Source organism: Pangasianodon hypophthalmus, chromosome 5 (assembly GCF_027358585.1).
Source record: "Pangasianodon hypophthalmus isolate fPanHyp1 chromosome 5, fPanHyp1.pri, whole genome shotgun sequence".
Classification (NCBI taxonomy): Eukaryota; Metazoa; Chordata; class Actinopteri; order Siluriformes; family Pangasiidae; genus Pangasianodon; species Pangasianodon hypophthalmus.
This window is the reverse complement of record NC_069714.1, coordinates 15,901,828-15,920,349: the sequence shown is the minus strand read 5'-3', so window position 1 is coordinate 15,920,349 and position 18,522 is coordinate 15,901,828. Positions and strand designations below refer to the sequence as shown.

The following is an 18,522-nucleotide window of genomic DNA, read 5'->3' as shown; positions in this document are numbered from 1 at the left end:
TCTGACTATATACTGACTTAAAGCGCTGAGGTGGTGACCAGCTGTCGAATATTCTGCAGGACAACTGCTCACAAGCCGAGACCCCTGCTGTGTGGTAAACCATTTACAGACTGCCTACAGACCGTGGCTAATTTAATTTATTGCACTGAATGACTCAGCATAGCTCTACTCAAAAAAAATGCCAACATTGTACATATAGAATCAATTTTTACATGAGCAATTTTCTCAAATTTTGCTTGAGGGGAAAACTTCACTTTTCAGTTTCTAGTAACAACATGAACACCAAAAACTATGTGATATATATACATATATATCAAACACAGGGACATACTTTATAGTCACAGTTTTTCATTTTAATTTCAGGTAGTTGTATTAAATACACTTAATGATGCTTTCCAGTTTTTCTAGTGAATTAAGTGTGCATTTCTGTTAAGCTTAATTAATAATGCAATATCTTGAATGGAAAAGCTTCTTATAACAAGGCGATAAACTTTGACACAATTACTATTTACATAAAAATACAAAAATATATATTCACAAAAGACTGATAAAATTTACAATAACCAGCTCTATACAATTACAAATAATAATTTCTATAAAAAGCCATTTAAATAATCTTCCAGATCAAGTTTTCCACAGGAAGCACAAGGAGTCCTTATAGTGTGGGTGTTTATGAATGAAACAGAGATGTCTTCATGAGTTTCATCATCATGTTGGCCCATGACTGGGCCTGTCCAGTGAGGCCTGCTGTCTGCTTGCTCTTCCTGATGGTGTTAAACTTGGTAACTAACTCCAGGTCACATGCCTACAGCAGAACAAGTACACAGAGAGGACAGTAAGTGAAGCTCCTTTGGTTATTTGATGTAAAGGTTTTTCTTAAGTTGAGCGGTATGTTTGAAGTGAACATTCACGCTGTGAGGATTGTGGCCTCGTAAACCCTAACTGTCTATCTTAACTGTTCGGATGCTCAGACTGGAGAACAATCAGTTACGATCGGCAAAGCAAAACAACATGTAAAATGCAAAGCTTTCCATGAAGCCACTCCCCTCACTGATATGTACAGTGTTCATTCTGTATTTTACACACACACATTCCATGTTACAGCACTACAGAAGATCACTTCAAACAAACTGAGCTCCACTGATTCAGAGACATATGTGTAGTTATATAATCATAGCCCTCCCACAGCATTGAAGTCACTTACTTGCTAATGTCTTATCAAGGTCAGCAATGAAGTCTTCCAGTTCCTTTGTGTCACCAAGTTTTGCTGTAATGAGAATATTATCAAGTAAGTCAAAAAGAAATAAACATTTATATATTACTCGTGCCTATATGAGCACTAAAAAAACTTATGTATTCCTTGCTATACTAACTCATCTCTAACAGAGTTAAGCACTTTTGTAAGTCACTCTGGATAAAAACCATCTGAGAAATGCTTTAAATGTAAACATCGGACACTCACGTTTGGGTGATGTAACTGAAGGGCTGGTAGGTGAAGGCGAGAACACAGGAGAGTTGAGCCTCTCATCACTGAAGCTGAAGCTGTTTCTGTTGAGAGACTCTGCACCTGTTCCAGAGAGAAAGACAGCATGAGGGTGGTTAAAAACGTTCAACTACAGTTCCTTCCTCTACATCACCTTTAAGAATCCCACCCACTGGCAGGATAACTGAAAGCCAAAGGCCACAGCGAGCATGGTTGTCTCTGTGTGAAAAACAGCACTCCTGGCTTTATGTTTACCTAATCTTATCCCTGCTCAGAGTTCACACACAGGCATGTTGCTACAGGAAGCGTGTAGTGCGTTCAGTTTTGGCCCTCTCTGCTAGGCTCCACAGAGTCCTGAGCACCTCAGTGTTGCGAATACAGTGTTCTCTCTCACTCACACCACAGCCTTAAAACGGAAGCAGAAGTGCCAAGGAAGCACAGGTCACTTGCATTCCACATTGTGTAGTGAAGAACTGAGAGTGACATAATGTTGGCTTTGATTTTCCAAGAGATGTTTTAGGCCACCAAAAAATTTGACTACGTGCCCCAGAATGTAATGTGAAGGAAGGTTTAATTAATGCATAACCTGTGCATTTGTTCAAATAAAGGAATGTGGCTGAGAAATGCATGCACTTATTTTGGAATTTATTCAGTTATAATCCTTTAGAGGACTCTGGCTGTATTTACAGTCATTTGGTAAATGCTTTTATCTACAGTGACTTCCAGTGCAGTGTGACTTCCAGTGCAATGTTACCGAGTACTTATGGAGTCTGTAAGGATTCATAAACTGAAAATATTTCATACCAAGTTCTAGAGTCTAGTCAGTAACTATACTAGGCACATTTAAAACCCATGTGCACACTTAGGAATGTTCTGGACAATATATGCCACTGCAGAGAAACACAATAAAGTGTTGTCCTAGATATTGTCGTGAGATTATACCTCGGAAGACATATAAATACTTTGTTTTATGGTTCCTTACATTGTGCAAGAGACAAACTCCTTTCATTTTGCGACTAACAGCATGCAATGCTGTCTAAAAGGATATGAAAATGTGAGTGTTAAACTTGGAAATGATACCCTGTATTCTCCAGGCTGCACTGAAAACTACATGTTAGACATTTAATCATTCTTCCTGGCTGAGCTGAAGTTCAGAGGTTCAGACTTTCCATGTATCAGAAGCCCCACCATCAGCATTGCCAATTCAGCCTGTCTGGATTCAGAAATCTTCCAGACTCGCTGCTCAGACAAATCCGTGAGCACTGACTGATTTTGCTTCTTAGCACCAGGTCCAGAATTATAATCACATGTATTATGTATATATTATCTAGATCAGCTAGATTTTTATAACAAAGCACTCACTCCAACTCTGAGAGGCAGTATGACCTGATTAATAGTGAATAGGTTGTCGGATAAATTTTGAAGGAACACCAAACCATGTCTTAGATTATATAATAAGGTTTTGTGCAGGGCCTTAATTTCAGCTGTACACTCTCAGAAACAGAAGGGTAATAATCTGTACCTTTCCTTGTTCCTGGGGTGGCACCCTCAAGGGTACATCATTTCTACCTTTATTATGCACCTTTTTCCAAGAAAGGTGCATGTAGTGAACATTTAAAGTGTTTCTCTAAGAAATAAGTACAGTTCATTTCTATAATTTTTAAAGGTACACTATAGCCACGGTTCCAGATACATAAAAATACAAAAGATGTACTCTTTATGGTACCACCCCAGTGACAGGGAAAGGTGTGTGTGTGTGTGTGTGTGTGTGTGAGAAAGAGAGAGAGAGAGAGAAGCATGCCACAGAGTTCAGATTTTATACAAATCAGATGCAAAGCAACCTGTCATGTTCCTTCACAGCTTAGTGCCAGGATTTCTCTTAAGAGTTCTTCACTTAAACTGTAATTTCTATTCATATTCATATTCATGCAAGTCTGGGGATTTATAAAGCACATGACCAAGCAACCACCATGTGATGTGGAGTGTCTACTCCTAGACACCTGAAATGATCTGGATGACTTTAGTGTATTATTATGATGATGATGATGATGATGTGAGCTGCCAGCTCTCTCACTCACTGTCTGAGTCGCTGATGCCGCTGTCGCTGACGCTCGCGCTGCTCCGCCTCTTCATGGTCTTTAAGTGCTCATCATATCGGAAATGTCTCTTCTCAAAGGGCGAAGTGAAATCCTCAATCACTGCGTCGAACTCGCACAGCACCGCGTTCAGGTCGTCATCATCCTCCAGGAAAGCTGAAAGAGGCGCATTTCACTTAACATTTCTTCACTAAACTGTGGACAGGTAAGAGAGCTGTACCCTGATCTCAACCATGAGATATACTTCAACTTACATTTACTCTGAGACTTTATCTTTGGTGACTTCATTCCGGTGGCGTATCCAGGCACAAGCTTTTTCTAAATTATTCCAGAATTGGTGTACACTAAGCGTCTCTCACTCTCGCAGCACTTTCTCATGACTGAGCCGCGCGGCTTTGCTTTTAAATATTCCCCGACTGCCACAGGGGGCGGGGCAAGGGGCGGAACAAGGGGCGGAGCCAGCGCATCAGCGCTCGTGACTACGTGCCACACCGCATAGCCTACTGCTGGACTAATGAGCTAGTATCACAAACAAATAACACACCTATCATACCTAGCATACTGTTTAGACTTACTACTCAGGACGGTAGTATGCAGGTTGCCATGCTGCTTTTAGCTTTCCGATTGAGTTACAGCGATTGGCGTCATCCCTGGCAGAAGTATGTGTTTGTAAACAGCCAAAGCACATGACTTTAAAGCAATTCCTATTTATTTTTAACCATGCCTATACCCTTAGTGTACCTGAATCATTTCCCTTTTTCATCACCCACTCTTTATTTAGCACTGGAACAGATTCTGCAGTTTATCCCTCTGGGGGACCCTGAAAGGTTATAGATGCTTTTTCAGAACAGGTTTCTCTGTTATACATCCAGATATATGAGGAGCTGTAAGACTGTGACCAGGCCAGGGGTGCTCAAAACCTTTGTACCTTTTAACTAGAAAACAAATGCATGGACCCCTTCTTATATAGACATTTATTTTGTGAACATTATTTAGAATAATATTTTGTCTATTTATTTGAGTCGTAGAGCTTTCCACTGACAGAACACATTAGCTCCTGGTTAACATTAGTTATTGGCTTATATGAGTTTATTATGAGTTATTGAGGTTTAGATGAAACCCATTTCATTCAAGGGGCCAGTCAAATAGACCCAATATTAGCCTAAATATTAATAATAGTGGATTGTGATTTTCACCACTCTAACAAAATGGGAGAAACACTTTGAGAACCAGTGCTATAGGATATATGTAGGCCATCATTTTTTTTTTTTAGCAATGTTCACAATCACATTTCTGCATAACAGTGATGATGAAAACATCAGTAAAACATTTGTGTTGGTGCTGCTACTGTGGTCCCACGCCACAGAAACTGGGGCATCTTTGGTGTAATATTGAGTTTGTGGCGACATCTGGTGGTCAATACCGACAATTACACTCTGCTTTCAGGACCCACAACAACGCACTATTGTATTCGGATTTATATATTTCAAACGTGACACAAAATAACAGAATGGTGTGGAGTAAGGTTCAGAAGTTCACAAATGACGTGGCATGAGGTGTGAAATCCAGCAGTGTTTTATTAGTTTATCACACCACTGACTGTTCTGCAGCAGGCGGACAAATGGAAAAACACGACGTGTTTGTAGTTACACTTTCCTGATGCCTTCAGTGCTGCAGTGTTGGACAACAACAGCACAGGAGTCATATAATGTTAAAACAAACAAACAAAACGCTTGTATAGTGGCAAAGCAATTTCCAAGGGCAGTTCTTGTTTTTGCTATACACTGAAGACATTTGGGTTTAAAATCAAAGTGATGGGATGTTAAGAGGCTTAGAACATGGCACCTTTGCTGGCAGACCACCCAATTTTTAGGTGAGCAAAAGTATTGGAATAGATAGTCTTAGAGTAAATTAAAGTAAATATCACTTAATATTTGGCTGCATATCACTTGCTTGCAATAACCACATCAAATCAGTCACACACTGACTTCACCAAACTGTTGCATTCTTGTTTTGTGATGTTTTTCCAGGCTTGTACTGCAGCTTCATTCAGCTGTTGTTTGTATTGGGGGGTTTCTCCCTTCAGTCTCCTCTTCAGGAGGTGAAATGCATGCTCAATTGGTTTAAGGTCTGGTGATTGACTTGGCCAGTCTAGAACCTTCCACTTTTTCACCTGATGAAGTCTTTTTTTGAGTTGGCAGGGTGTTTTCAGTCATTGTTTTGCTGTATGATGAAGTTCCTCTCAATTAATTTGGATGCATTTCTCTGTAAATTGGCAGACAAAATGTTTCTGTAGACTTCTGAATTCATTCTGCTGCTGCTGTCATAAGTTACATCATCAATAAAGATTAGTGAGCCCGTTCCAGAAGCAGCCGTGTAAGCCCAAGCCATGACACTACCTCCTCTGTGCTTGACCGATGAGCTCATATGTTTTGGATCGTGAGCAGATCCTGTCTTTCTCCACACTTTGGCCTTTCCATCAGTTTGGTTGAGGTTAATTTTAGTTCCAGAACTTTTCTGGATCACCTCTGTATTTCTTTGTGAATTCCAACCTTGTCTTCTGATTCTTACTGCTGATGAGTGGTTCGCATCTTGTGGTATGGCCTCTATAGTTCTGCCCTCAAGGTTTTCTTGAAACTGTGGATTGTGATACCTTCACCCCTGCAATGTGGAGGTTGTTGATGTCACCAACTGTTGTTTTTGGGTTTTCTTCACAGCTCTCATAATGTTTGTCATCAATTGCTGTTGTTTTCCTTCTTTGCTATCCTTCTTTTTCAGGACATTCCAAATTGTTGTATTGGCTATGCCCAATACTTGTGCATTTGGTTCTGATTGATTTTCCCTCTTTTCTCAGCTTCAAAATGGCTTGCTTCTCTCCCATAGACAGCTCTCTGGTCTTCATGTGGGTTTATCCTTTTTAACAACAAATGCAGGCTTTACAGGTGAAACCTAGGGCTCAAACCAAGTAAACTGGTTTTGTAAAATAACATCAGCAACAACAGGGGCATATTACAAGCCTTAATGTTTGGATCCAACCGTTCTGCATTTAAGGTTCATATTTTTGTTCCTAAGTGCCCTATATCTCAGTGTGAACAGACCTGTGCCCTGAACCCACCCATATATTCACTCCTCAAATCAATAGTAGCATGTGCCTGATCTAGGTGTGTCATGCACAATAAATATCATCATATTTGAGACACAATCCATCACAAGCCTTCAACACAAAGTTTATTTGCTCTGGAGGGCAGCTTATAGCTAATCAGCTGTTTAAGATTAAGGTGAGAAAATCTGATTTTAAAAGAATTTATTTTTGGTTCACACAGCTCTGAACATATCAGATGTCAAAAAAAAACCAAACAAACAAAAAAAACAAGTACAGTGGGAATTTCACTGTATGTGTGACAATTCAAGGCTTTCTTCATTTAGGCAAAAAAATCCTTTAAAACAGAGGTGTTCATCTCATTTTAGGTAACAGGCCAAATTACACTTAGTCCATTCTCAAGTGGGTCAAAAATGCTAACCAACAACTCCTCTTAAATGTGTTCATTTATCTGTTCATTTATCTGAAAGGTACATTCGGAATGCACAAACAGATTGACTGTATATCACTTTCAAAACACACAAACACACTGCAATTCAGTACCAAAAAAAAGACAAATTATGGTTTTACCATATATACAGTGTCTTGGTTATGTATTCACCCCCCCCATTTGAAATTTTCCACAATTTGTAATGTTTCAATCAGGAAATGAATTGGACATAATTGGGATTATATGTCATGACTACAAACACATACACAAAACAAAACAACAATACTGAAGTGGGGAGAAAAATCAATATAGTTGTGATTGCATTGCATGAAGTATTCACCCCTGCTGCTGTGAAATCCAAGTATGTATCTCTGTAGCCCAAAGCTAGCTCCAAATGAGCCACATATGAGATGGATTAGGGTTTACGGTTAGAGTTAACTAATACATGCTATCACATGTTAACATGCTAGCCCATTTGGAGCTGTAGTGTCTGTTTGGAGCTAGGCCCGGGCTGCAGAGGTATCTCATGAAACCCCTAAAATTAGTTCTTTTGAAAAGACATAGTTACAGTAACTTTTATACTTTTCTGGCCCTGAGTTTATTGCTCTATACTGCCCCATAGTGGAATAACAGAAATTAGCTCTTTCTTGAATCTTTCAATTACATAATTGTCCACAAGACAATTTTAATTTAGAGCCAGGTTTCTAAATTCATTTGGTGAGCTGGATTAGTACCTTTATCGGGCCGGGCCCTACCCGTGAGCTGTATGTTTAACATCCCTGCTGTAAAATTAGTGTGAGCTTAGAGTAAGTTGTTACATATATCGAGTTGTCATGCTGGTAGTTAAGTGTTATTAAAGGGAACATTCCTCTGTGTGATACAAATCATGTGAAGTACAAGCTTTGAGAATACTTTAATGGCATTCTTTACACTAATCAGTAAAAGCAGCAAGCTGGTCCTATTTATTGATACAATTTTGATCAAGGTGCTAAATTTCACTGTTTATGTAGTGCAGCAATACTGCTTTTGTGCAAAAATCCACAGTAAGGATAGCTTCAAACATGCATGATAATCAGAACTGATTTTCTCGAGTTGCACTGAATAGATGCAGCACATTCATGTGAAATAGTGATTATGAATTATGAAATGTTACGAGTATCTATAATGTATACACAATGTATGCGATCAATGAATAATGAACACAATCAGCTGGTTCCCTTTATAACTCCTGAAATATCACTTTTAAATTATTGAATTCTGGCTCAGACACAATGTAACTGAAAAGCAGCAAACAATTAAATACTCACAACAGCACGAACAGAAACGCAACATTTGCAAAAACACTGCAATTCAAGTTGCTCAGAATGGATGTGCCCTAGACCTTAAGGGCAATGTAAAATAAATGATATGCTTTGACAATATATTTTCGTCATGCTAATAAGGCATTTTTAATGTAATTCAAATGTAAGTATTTGATCATTTTCTTTTGCAAACTTTTTGCAATTATTTGTTTGCTTCATTAATGCTGTTGTGTTGTTCCTCTTAATCATTGTACTGATTTATTGGTAAACACTCATACTGGCTTTTCAAGAATAAGGAACACCTTTGCTAATTGCACATAGTTAATAATGCTTGCCCTCTATCCCTTTCTGTTTCATTAAAAACAGCAAAAAGTTCAAAATCTAACCTGACCATCTTATCATTTCATCATCATATTAAATCAGTTAAACAAGGCCACAGTATCTCAGCAGAAACAGAGTTTCTTCTCTTCCTGCTTGCTGGTCAGCGATGTTGCAGTGCTTTCACTTGGCTGTTTCAGCCTCAGAGGCTTGTGATTCTTCAGCTTGTGGGCCAGGGTGAGGAAAATAGCATCCACATGCTCCTTCTCAGCAGGGTCCTTGGCAGATGTCTCAAAGAGGGGGAAATTATAGCTGTCAGCTAGTCGCTGGGCCAGTGAGGTGGGAACCTCTCCTCTTCCTAAGTCACATTTGTTCCCTACCAAGATGTGAGGCACGTTCTGTGGGACTGAGTGGCGCCTACACTCCTCGATCCACTCGGGCAGACTTTCGAAGGAAGCGAGGTTACTAACATCATAAACAAAGATCACAGCGTGCACGCTGCGGTAGTAATGTTCCACCATACTCTTTCTGAATCGCTCCTGGCCTGCTGTGTCCCAAATCTGCAACTAAAAACAAATATACTGTTTGGATCAGATTCCTAAAATAATCACACCACAAACTCATTGTTAAATGGTAGAGTGATTATCACCATCCCTACAAGTTGTGATGATTTTAACTTCGCAATGCTTTGGGGAAACTCGGTCCTGCTGTGAAAGGTGCATTAGTCAAGAATGAAACTTTAGTGGTTAAGCAAGATTTTTTCATTCCTTGAACCCACCACCCAGTCCCGCTCACGTACACAAAGCAATCCGCCAGAATCTGGGGTGGCCAGCAGAGTTCAGTTAGAGTTACCAAGTTACCAGCGTCATCAAGGACCGTCATGACATCGCTTTCAAGTGATGATGTAGGCTGTTTATTAAATGTGTTGTATGGAATTTAGCTCATACTTATTTGCTGCTGCGAGAATGGTCAGCAGTGCCTTTGCTGTTCTTTGTAATGAGCTCCAAGGAGTTTTTTGACTGACTGTCATTACCAGAGTTAGATAACATTACAGGCATTTCTATGAAGGGGGTTCATCCAAAGCATTACCCTACCTGGATCTCTAAGAGAAAAATTTTTACTGTATCATTTGTTATGTAATGCCGGCCATTCAAACAGTTCAATGCTTTATACATATTACATTTATGCTGGGATTCCACCATGGTTTCCTTTCAGAACTGAAGCGGCGGTCACACTAGTCTTTTCAGTTCCACTGACTTTCATTCATACGCATGCGAATGCTGGAGGCCGGAAACGCAAGCTCAATGCAAAGAAGTTTCACATTTCACTGCGTTCAAAAGTTCAAATTCGGTGAACTCTGACCTGCAAATTCATATAACCTGAAGATGTGTGACCAATAGAAGATCGATACGTCACTGCGTGACCTCTTCAGAAAAGGTGGAGAAAGCACTGATTATAGCAGTGTCGCACCATCCCGTTCTGTACAACAGAGCTTTAAAAGATTATAAAATCAACATGAACAGAGAAGCTGCCTGGTTTGTGGTGTGGCTGCATACAGGAACTTTGCAGACGCTTTTGCCGCCATCACAACAGCGCAAACACGTCGGAATCCACGATGTGATGTCATAGCCTGTGGCCAACCATATTCGCAGCGTTCTCTGAGATGAGGGCGGAGTGAAGGGAAGCTGGAGCGTGTCTATTAAAAGACTGACAGGCGTCCAACACACACAAGAAGTCCGGGCCGGAGAGCAGATTTCTAAATGGTGTTTCCCAGCCACATAATACACTTGTGCTGATGCCCAAATTATTAAATGTTTTAATAAAGTCATGTTTATCATGTTCTACATATATTCTAGGTTATTTCTACTAGTCAGAAAAACGACTATTGCACCTTTAATAGTGTAGATTATGATCATCAGGGCCCAAACCACCCAGTTTATCCTTTATGGTTTGCAGATGTGTAAGATAACACTAGATGATGTTAAATAAGGCATGTTAAATAAGCTCTTATTGTTCAACTGTGCAGTAAACGCACAGAGTGAGTGCTGTATCATTCTGTATAATACGCCATGACTGTGGGGCTGAGTAATAACGCTGAATAAGGGTGTTATAACACACTCAGGGTAGCGGAACATGTTTAAAATGTGCTCGTTATGAAAATAGCGGACAAACAGCAGCACGCGCTATGATGCGCTTTCTTACCTTAATACTCTCTCCGCCCAGCTCCAGGCTCTTCTCTCTGAAATCAACTCCGATTGTGGCTTCTGGGTTTTTAAGAAATTTAGCTTCACAGAACCTATAGGTTAAACACGTTTTGCCAACATTCGAGTCACCAATGACAATTATTTTAAATACCCTCGTTTGAAAACTGTCTTGAAACGAATCATTCGCAAGACTGTCTCTGTCACAGACTGTAGCGGATTCAGGAGCAGCATTTTTGTGTTCAGCTGCCATAGCAGTACGAATTCCCGTCAAGTATCGCGAGAACACAACGAGACGCCTGCCCGCAGCGCGAGCTCGCCTCGGACCAGCCAGGATTACCAAGCATCACTATCAGCATACATTATCACACACAAAAACACACACAAGACAAATGAGCTACAGCAGCTCTGCAGTTAGAAAAATGACTTGATTAGGGACAGATATATAAACTTAAGAAATAGAACATTTAGGTTCTACAGACATTCATTCATCTTCAGTAACAGCTTTATCCTGGTCAGGGCCACAGTGGATCCGGAGCCAATCCCACAAACACTGGGAGGAAGGTATACACCCTGGATGGGCTGCCAGTCCATCTCAGGACACACACACACACACACACACACACACTTAGCACTACCAATCTTTATAATGCAATGTTTTTGGGAGGTGGGAGGAAACCACAGAGAACTCAGGAAAAATCGATGTAGACATGAGAAAAACATGTGGCACCCTTTCTATAGACATGCATTCTACAATATGTAAGATATGTGTAAAGAAATTAGATTCAAAACATGGCTATACGGTTGAGGTCAAAAGTTTACATACCCCTTTTCAGAATCTGCAAAATGTTTATTATTTTACCAAAATAAGAGGGATCATACAAAATGCATGTTATTGTTTATTTAGTGCTGACCTGAATAAGATATTTCACATAAAAGATGTTTACATATAGTCCACAAGAGAAAATAATAGTTGAATTTATAAAAATGACCCCGTTCAAAAGTTTACATACCCTTGATTCTTAATACTGTGTTGTTACCTGAATGATCCACAGCTGTGTTTTTTTGTTTAGTGATAGTTGTTTAAGAGTCCCTTGTTTGTCCTGAACAGTTAAACTGCCTGCTGTTCTTCAGAAAAATCCTTCAGGTCCCACAAATTCTTTGGTTTTCCAGCATTTTTGTGTATTTGAACCCTTTCCAACAATGACTGTATGATTTTGAGATCCATCTTTTCACACTGAGGACAGCTGAGGGACTCGTATGCAACTATTACAGAAGGTTCAAACGCTCACTGATGCTCCAAAAGGAAAAACCATGCATTAAGAGCCGGGGGGTGAAAACTTTTTGAATTTGAAGATCAGGGTAAATTTAACTTATTTTGTCTTCTGGGAAACATGTAATTATCTTCTGTAGCCTGAAGGGCAGTACTAAATGAAAAAATATGATATTTAGGCAAAATAAGAAAAATGTACACATCTCCATTCTGTTCAAAAGTTTTCGGGGTCATTTTTATAAATTCAACTACAATTTTCTCTTGTGGACTATATGTAAACATCTTTTATGTGAAATATCTTATTCAGGTCAGCACTAAATAAACAATAACATGCATTTTGTATGATCCCTCTTATTTTGGTAAAATAATAAACATTTTGCAGATTCTGAAAGGGGTATGTAAACTTTTGACCTAAACTGTATGCATCAGAAAAAAAATCAAACGAAAATGTATAAGGTATTTAATAACTCTAAAATATATTAATGCTGGTCTTTATCTCTCAAAAGATGAAAAAACAAGATACACTTCATACTGTAACAGCACCAAATTGGCAACATTAATCTGAGAAAATAATTTATCATCTTCTTGTGTTCATTATCACAGTACCTTTTAGCTCAGTAATACTAATACAAATCCCATGTAAATTCAAGTAAAAGCAAAGCCTCTGTACTGATACATAAATAAAGTTACTCATGGCCAGCCACATAATATCAGTACAATTCTGCAGTGCTTATCATCAGATGGAGTTTAAGACCTTGTGTGTCTCCCACATATAGCCATGTATTAAACACTGAAATTTGCAGACATACTTTTTGCTACCAATTCTCATCAGAAAAAGAGCTTGAGCTGCCAGAATCTGAGTCTGCATCAGTCAGTCCAAAGTCCCAATCTACACTGGAACCACTGTCATCTTCCTCCTCAGTAATGAAGTTCTGTCCTGAACTAAGGCAAGCCGTATAAATGCGGGCAGAGAGACTTATTGAGCCAAATGAGGAGCCGAACATGGTGACCACGTTTTTCCACACGTCCCTAGAAGAGTCATACTCATGTATGACAAGCCTGTTTTTGTTTTGATGGACAATGGCAAGAGTAAGCAGGAGCAGTTTGTTTCTGTGTTGCACTACTTGGTAGTTCAGAGCACTGCTGTCAATGGGTATGTCCGCGATGCGTCTCCATTCCCCTCGGACTGGGTTATACACTTTCACTACTGGGATGTCACAAAGGCAGATGATCTGATCCTGAAAGACGCAGGCTTTGTGGAGCTTGTTGCGTTTTAAAGAGCCACGCTGGAGCCAGTGGTTTCTCTTGGGCTCGTAGCACAGTATTCGTCTCTTGTTCACTACATATAGTTGCTCGTTGACTGTCACAACTTGCATCTTGCCTAAGGAATGAGGCAAAGGGGCGACAAACATCCACTGGTTCCTCTGAATGCTATAGCACTCAACCTCCTTGAGCCTGGCATCGGATACAGGGTCCCGACCACCGAGAATGTACATGTGCCCATTGAGGTAGCCAATGTATGAATGCATTCTCCCTAGCAGCCTTTCAGCCAGCTCCTGCCAGCAATTCAGCAACGGATTATACACCCAGAAGTGCTTTGACAGGTGTGAGGCTATGTACAGGTTGTTCTCTGGCGTGGCACAGACTAAAAAAGTTTCCATAGGAGAACGTTTAAAGTTCTGATTGCTGAGATTAATGATAGGGGAAGACATGGAGTAGATCTCTTCAGTGTAAGGGTCATAACACATGAACGGTTCATTTGGTCGGCCAAAAAACAGGACCATTTCTTTTGCACTTTTACCAATTCTCTGTTTTGTATGGATCACTGAAATCATGCCGCTCTCTCCCGTACTAGCCAAATCTGGTAAACTCGAAAGGTGTTTTTTAATAAAAGGCTTTGATTTAAGGCTATCTAAATAGAACCGGTCTTTCTCTGTGAACAGTGACCATCGGACACACTTAAGGATGTGCAATGCATCCTCCGTTTCCAGAGACAGGTTATGTTCGATCCAACGGATGGCAACCGCACACACTTTCCTCTCACAGTCAGTATCAAGGGAATCTAAAGTGAGGATCTCTTTCATTTGCTTCAGGTCCAGTTCACACAGCTCCTTTTCACTGGCACTGAGCTGAGCAAAGTGCTTTGCTATGAAGGCTTGAGCTTTGCTTTTCAGGTCCATGTTGTCAAAGGTGTCTGCAAATTTCAAGATCCCGGTACAGTTAGACAGATCCAGCCTTCTGGTCATGAAATCAGCACAGGCATGTCTGATGTACTCCACCTGCAGCATATTGGCAGCTGCATAGAGCTTCTGCACGTTGGCTTCAGTGATGGTCACTCTGCCGGTGTAGCAGTAGTCAATGATGAGCGCCATCGACTCTGCGTCCACGTCGTGAATCGTGATCTTGCTCTGAGTGCTCTCATACAGTCCCCCTGTGAACATGCTTTTGAAATAAGGACTTGCTGCCGCCAGGATATTACGGTTACACTGGAAAAACGTCCGTGTTTCTGCTTCAGACGAGCATCCTGATATCTCCTGTCCTGCTTCCACTTCAATACTAACATCAACCAGAAGTTGGGAGTCGTAGAAACATTTCAGCTCTCTCATCAGATTCAGTGCATGGCTGGAATCCTCGAGCTCTTCCGGACCACTGAAACAGTTGACTGAAGCCATTTTGAGCTTAATGACAGCTCCAGTACAGTCACAATTCCCTCCACAACAATAAGGTCCACTATACCTGTGAGTTCTGCATCCGAACAGTCCCTCTGTCAGCTTTCTAACTCACATTCCCAGCTGTGACACTACAACAAGCTCTCAATGCTAGAAACAGGCAGTGTTTCTTTCTCTTACAGCGCAACCATGTTCATGAAATGAAAACGAGAACCTAGTGGCGGCAGCGTTCAATTTTCCAGCATAGTGGAGAAAAAGAGGAAAGCCCGTCTGACCCGCTTGTTGGTTGACTCATCTGAGGTAGTGACGTCGCACGGCGTAGTCAAACACGCAGGGTTGCCAGGTATGTACGGCAAACACACTCGTTTTAAAAGAACCTCAATACTAAACCAAGATGAGCATTTTACAATTAGTATTCGCTACTTTTATAATCCAGCATTTTCATGACTTTCATGACATTGTTCAGTGTAATATTTAAATTAAATTAAAATTGTCATATCATACCTTTGTCTATAAACACGATACCAATGTGTATAAATGATCTAGCATTATATAAAAGAAGAACATAGCTTAATATTTCTATACTAATATCTGGAATGCGATTCGGGTATAAATAATGTCGTTTAAATGTGAATATGTTTTAATATGTGCATATGATGTGCGTCCAAAAATACGTCCAACCTTCCAAACAGCGGACAAAACAAATCAAACGAGTCTGAGGTTAAATCAGGCACCTGGCAACACAGCCGACATGGAAATACACGGCTTTGATTGGCTACGCGGCCCGCGCGCTGGGTCATCGGGTTTGGTTGACTCGACCAATCATTGTTCAGGTATTCACATCTCTCCTGCCTGCCGTTTAGAAACAATTGCATGGGACATATTGTTAGTATTGAAGTGGAACATATTGCATTATTTGCTGAAAAGTAGATTTTACATTATTAATTTAGGCCTTCTCACGGCTTGCTACTGGATAGGAAATGTACAAATAGCTGTAGCCTAATTGCTGTCGCGTGACCTGGTTTTGTTTATTTATTGGTTAGTTAAATAGTGCATTTAAAAAATCCAGTAGAATCCTGGAATCTAGAGAATAGATTGAACCGTTTTAAATTTATTCTGAATAAATTACAAGATTTCCTAGGGTATTGGTGTCAATAGACTAATGTTGCATCTGTCTGAGGTGCCCTAAATAATTTGAAAGCATTAAAACTATGCAAACTGTACATCAGGGTGAAAACAATATAATTAATGTTCTTCAACTCAACTAAAAAAAAAAGAATAAAAGGAGAAAAAAAATCATCAGTTATTGTTTTACATGTTCTGCATGATAAATCCATTTAAATTATGTTTGGAGTAAACAGAACATGTGAGAGTTTAAGTATGTATTATTCTTTCTCAGCAGTGGTATTAGTTGTAACTGCGATTAAGTTCATTAATTCTTCTCAGGGCCTCCTTGTTATCGATAGTCTTGTGGACAGTTATGAGAAAGGGGAAGGCAGAGGGCAGCTCCACTCTGCGGCTGAGTTTCTGGTGGCCCCAGTGAAGACAGCGCAGCCTCTCAGCCAGGTCTCTACGACCAGCACGCTCCAGTCCATCCTGCAGCACTTTAGTCTTATTAGGCTTATCCCAAGTCCTCTCATACCTGTGAGATAAGACATCCTACACTTACATGTACATAATGATAAGAAATGTACTCAAATAAAGTATTCGAGTTATTCGAGTTAAGTTATTTACATAAATAGTACAGCTTTAAAATCTTAATAACGTGTGTTCAGATGAAAGACTCTGTTAACAGTGTTACCTACCAGGATTCCAACATGCTCTTGGCCTGATCCCTCTTCTCTTTCGACGTAGCGTGAAACTGCCTGACTTCAGTTCTTGTGAAGCCCAGTTCATATGCAAGAACTGGCCATTCAAAGCCCAGTTGTTTTGAGATATCCTGTATAGACTTCATGTTGATCACAGCATCCTGAGAGACACAAAATTTGCACTAACATTTATATCTACACTTCAGTAGTCATTTCCCCCTCAATTTCTGAGAGAAGCCAGTCTTTACACAGCTCACCTCTTGAGCTTTACTTGGCATTTTGTCCACACGGTTCCTTGCTTCTAGATCCTGGTGATCCATGATTTTTCCATGAACAATAAGAAAAGTCAGCTACTGTTGTTAAAATAATATTATCTCTACACTTGTCACATTTCAATTCCATTCTATTGCATTAGCAGTTTTAAACAAGTTCAATATTATTAAATATAAAGAACACATTTTTAAAAAATTCTGATTGTATATGTTTATCAAAAATCATTTGAAGCACTTACTTTTTGTTGCTGCACATCAGTTAGTGATTTTGCACTGGCTTGGAGTCACCATGGAGATTGTCCAATACAAATCTGCTCTGTTAGAAATTAAGGTTACATTTAAGCTGTGCTCAGCCAGTCATGTCCATTGCTAAGCCATGTGACTCTCACTTTTATTGTGCATTTTGAACAAATGTTGGCAAGATCCGTAAGTCCTTACAAACAACTCAAACCCAGATGTACCAAATTATCTGTATATGCAAGTTCAAGGTGCTGTATGGACATTACAAAAGCTTACCAAATAATAATGTGTGAATAAAAGAGAAAGTAATAATTAGACTAATGATAATCATTAGAAGATGAGGGGACATGAAAAAACCACAAGAACACAAGTAGTAGAAGAAGAAAGACATAGATTAAACAATGTTGATATGAACCTCACACGTCTTTCAGAAACTCCCCTCAGGTCAAAAGTAAGACTCCATCAGAACCAGTACCACACGGCACCTGAACAGAGAGAGAGCTGCATGTCTTCATACACAACCAAAAGTCATATCTCCTCCTCTAAAAAGCATCCAGATCAAAAATCCAAATCTTTATTGCTTTAGTATTCTTGCCTGGCAGAGAATGCACTCATTAAAACTCACCTCTTCAGACGGTTCTTTGAGAAACCATGACCTGTGGATCTTTCATAGCAATGCAATACCATTTATCATTTACCATTTATCATTTACCATTTATCATACGAAACCTTTTCAGTGTTTACACACATGCTAATTCAATTACTTTCTAGGAAGTTCTCAGCTAAATGTAAATGAAGCCAGGTTGTTGCTTTTATTAGATCTTTACATTTTGAAATGTTTTTCAAAATCTTTGTTTTTGTAATTTATACTCAATTAAGATTCATCTTACAATATAATTTCAGATGCACATATACTTGTTTAAACTATTTATACATTTTTATATGAGGTACTGTATAATAGCCAATAATTAAAATCTTCATCGTTTGCAGTTACTACTTTATCCTGGGAACAAGGCAGTAGTCATTATTTTAATTATGGGCTATGGACTGCATGTAACATCAGTCAGTAGGAGATTATTAAAAATGATATATCAGAATTCTAGCTTAAAATAGTTAATATTACCAGACCATTCAAACACTTCGAGTCATTAAACCAGTAAATAATTTTCCAAACTTTCCAAAATGTTATTATAAAAATATTTCTAAGAGAATATATATTTGCCCTGCCCCATATTCTCATTCTCATAACTGAATATAACCTGAGTATAACTGAGTAATAGTGATGAAATAGTCTATTCCACATGCAAGCCTTTGCCATAGTGCCATCTACA

The 18,522-nt window shown here is 39.5% G+C and overlaps 4 protein-coding genes across 5 annotated transcripts; all 4 read right to left on the bottom strand.

Annotated features, from left to right (window-relative positions):
* Window positions 1–331: 331 nt before the first annotated feature.
* rgcc (regulator of cell cycle) lies at window positions 332–3,988 on the bottom strand. The gene is made up of 5 exons (XM_026947674.3): window positions 3,834–3,988; window positions 3,562–3,735; window positions 1,463–1,567; window positions 1,205–1,267; window positions 332–805 (listed from the first exon to the last, which is right to left on the bottom strand). The coding sequence occupies exons 1-5, from the start codon at window positions 3,865–3,867 to the stop codon at window positions 798–800; spliced, it is 384 nt and encodes a 127-aa protein (XP_026803475.1). The 5' UTR covers window positions 3,868–3,988; the 3' UTR covers window positions 332–797.
* Window positions 3,989–6,868: 2,880 nt separating this feature from the next.
* zgc:101559 (Ras-related protein Rab-33B-like) lies at window positions 6,869–11,311 on the bottom strand. Its single transcript, XM_026947643.3, has 2 exons — window positions 10,931–11,311; window positions 6,869–9,294 (listed from the first exon to the last, which is right to left on the bottom strand). The coding sequence occupies exons 1-2, from the start codon at window positions 11,180–11,182 to the stop codon at window positions 8,854–8,856; spliced, it is 693 nt and encodes a 230-aa protein (XP_026803444.1). The 5' UTR covers window positions 11,183–11,311; the 3' UTR covers window positions 6,869–8,853.
* A 1,302-nt stretch (window positions 11,312–12,613) lies between these two features.
* kbtbd7 (kelch repeat and BTB (POZ) domain containing 7) lies at window positions 12,614–15,156 on the bottom strand. Its single transcript, XM_026947592.3, has one exon. The coding sequence runs from the start codon at window positions 14,872–14,874 to the stop codon at window positions 13,018–13,020; it is 1,857 nt and encodes a 618-aa protein (XP_026803393.3). The 5' UTR covers window positions 14,875–15,156; the 3' UTR covers window positions 12,614–13,017.
* Window positions 15,157–15,502: 346 nt separating this feature from the next.
* On the bottom strand, window positions 15,503–18,426 carry wu:fc50b12 (uncharacterized protein LOC103911624 homolog). 2 transcript variants are annotated; one of them, XM_034304736.2, is made up of 5 exons: window positions 17,607–18,426; window positions 17,191–17,267; window positions 16,937–16,987; window positions 16,677–16,840; window positions 15,510–16,513 (listed from the first exon to the last, which is right to left on the bottom strand). In XM_034304736.2, the coding sequence occupies exons 3-5, from the start codon at window positions 16,955–16,957 to the stop codon at window positions 16,279–16,281; spliced, it is 420 nt and encodes a 139-aa protein (XP_034160627.1). In that variant the 5' UTR covers window positions 16,958–16,987; window positions 17,191–17,267; window positions 17,607–18,426; the 3' UTR covers window positions 15,510–16,278. The 2 variants fall into 2 exon arrangements, with proteins under 2 accessions (XP_053090210.1, XP_034160627.1); XM_053234235.1 differs by having other exon boundaries at window positions 15,503–16,513; window positions 16,937–18,426.
* Window positions 18,427–18,522: the final 96 nt, after the last annotated feature.

Bases quoted from the DNA above. Each gene is read 5' to 3' on its own strand.
- zgc:101559 (XM_026947643.3), bottom strand. From the start codon at position 11,182: ATGGCAGCTGAACACAAAAATGCTGCTCCTGAATCCGCTACAGTCTGT. The intron at 9,295-10,930 runs GTAAGAAAGCGC...ATTTGTTTTTAG, and splicing joins TGGGCGGAGAGAGTATTAAG to TTGCAGATTTGGGACACAGC.
- wu:fc50b12 (XM_053234235.1), bottom strand. From the start codon at position 16,999: ATGGATCACCAGGATCTAGAAGCAAGGAACCGTGTGGACAAAATGCCA. The intron at 16,841-16,936 runs GTGAGCTGTGTA...TGTGTCTCTCAG, and splicing joins TGCCAAGTAAAGCTCAAGAG to GATGCTGTGATCAACATGAA. The intron at 16,514-16,676 runs GTAGGTAACACT...CTTATCTCACAG, and splicing joins AAGAGCATGTTGGAATCCTG to GTATGAGAGGACTTGGGATA.
- rgcc (XM_026947674.3), bottom strand. From the start codon at position 3,867: ATGAAGTCACCAAAGATAAAGTCTCAGAGTAAAT. The intron at 1,568-3,561 runs GTGAGTGAGAGA...TCTCTGGAACAG, and splicing joins CGGCATCAGCGACTCAGACA to GTGCAGAGTCTCTCAACAGA. The intron at 1,268-1,462 runs GTGAGTGTCCGA...TTCTCATTACAG, and splicing joins TTCAGTTACATCACCCAAAC to CAAAACTTGGTGACACAAAG.
- kbtbd7 (XM_026947592.3), bottom strand. From the start codon at position 14,874: ATGGCTTCAGTCAACTGTTTCAGTGGTCCGGAAGAGCTCGAGGATTCC.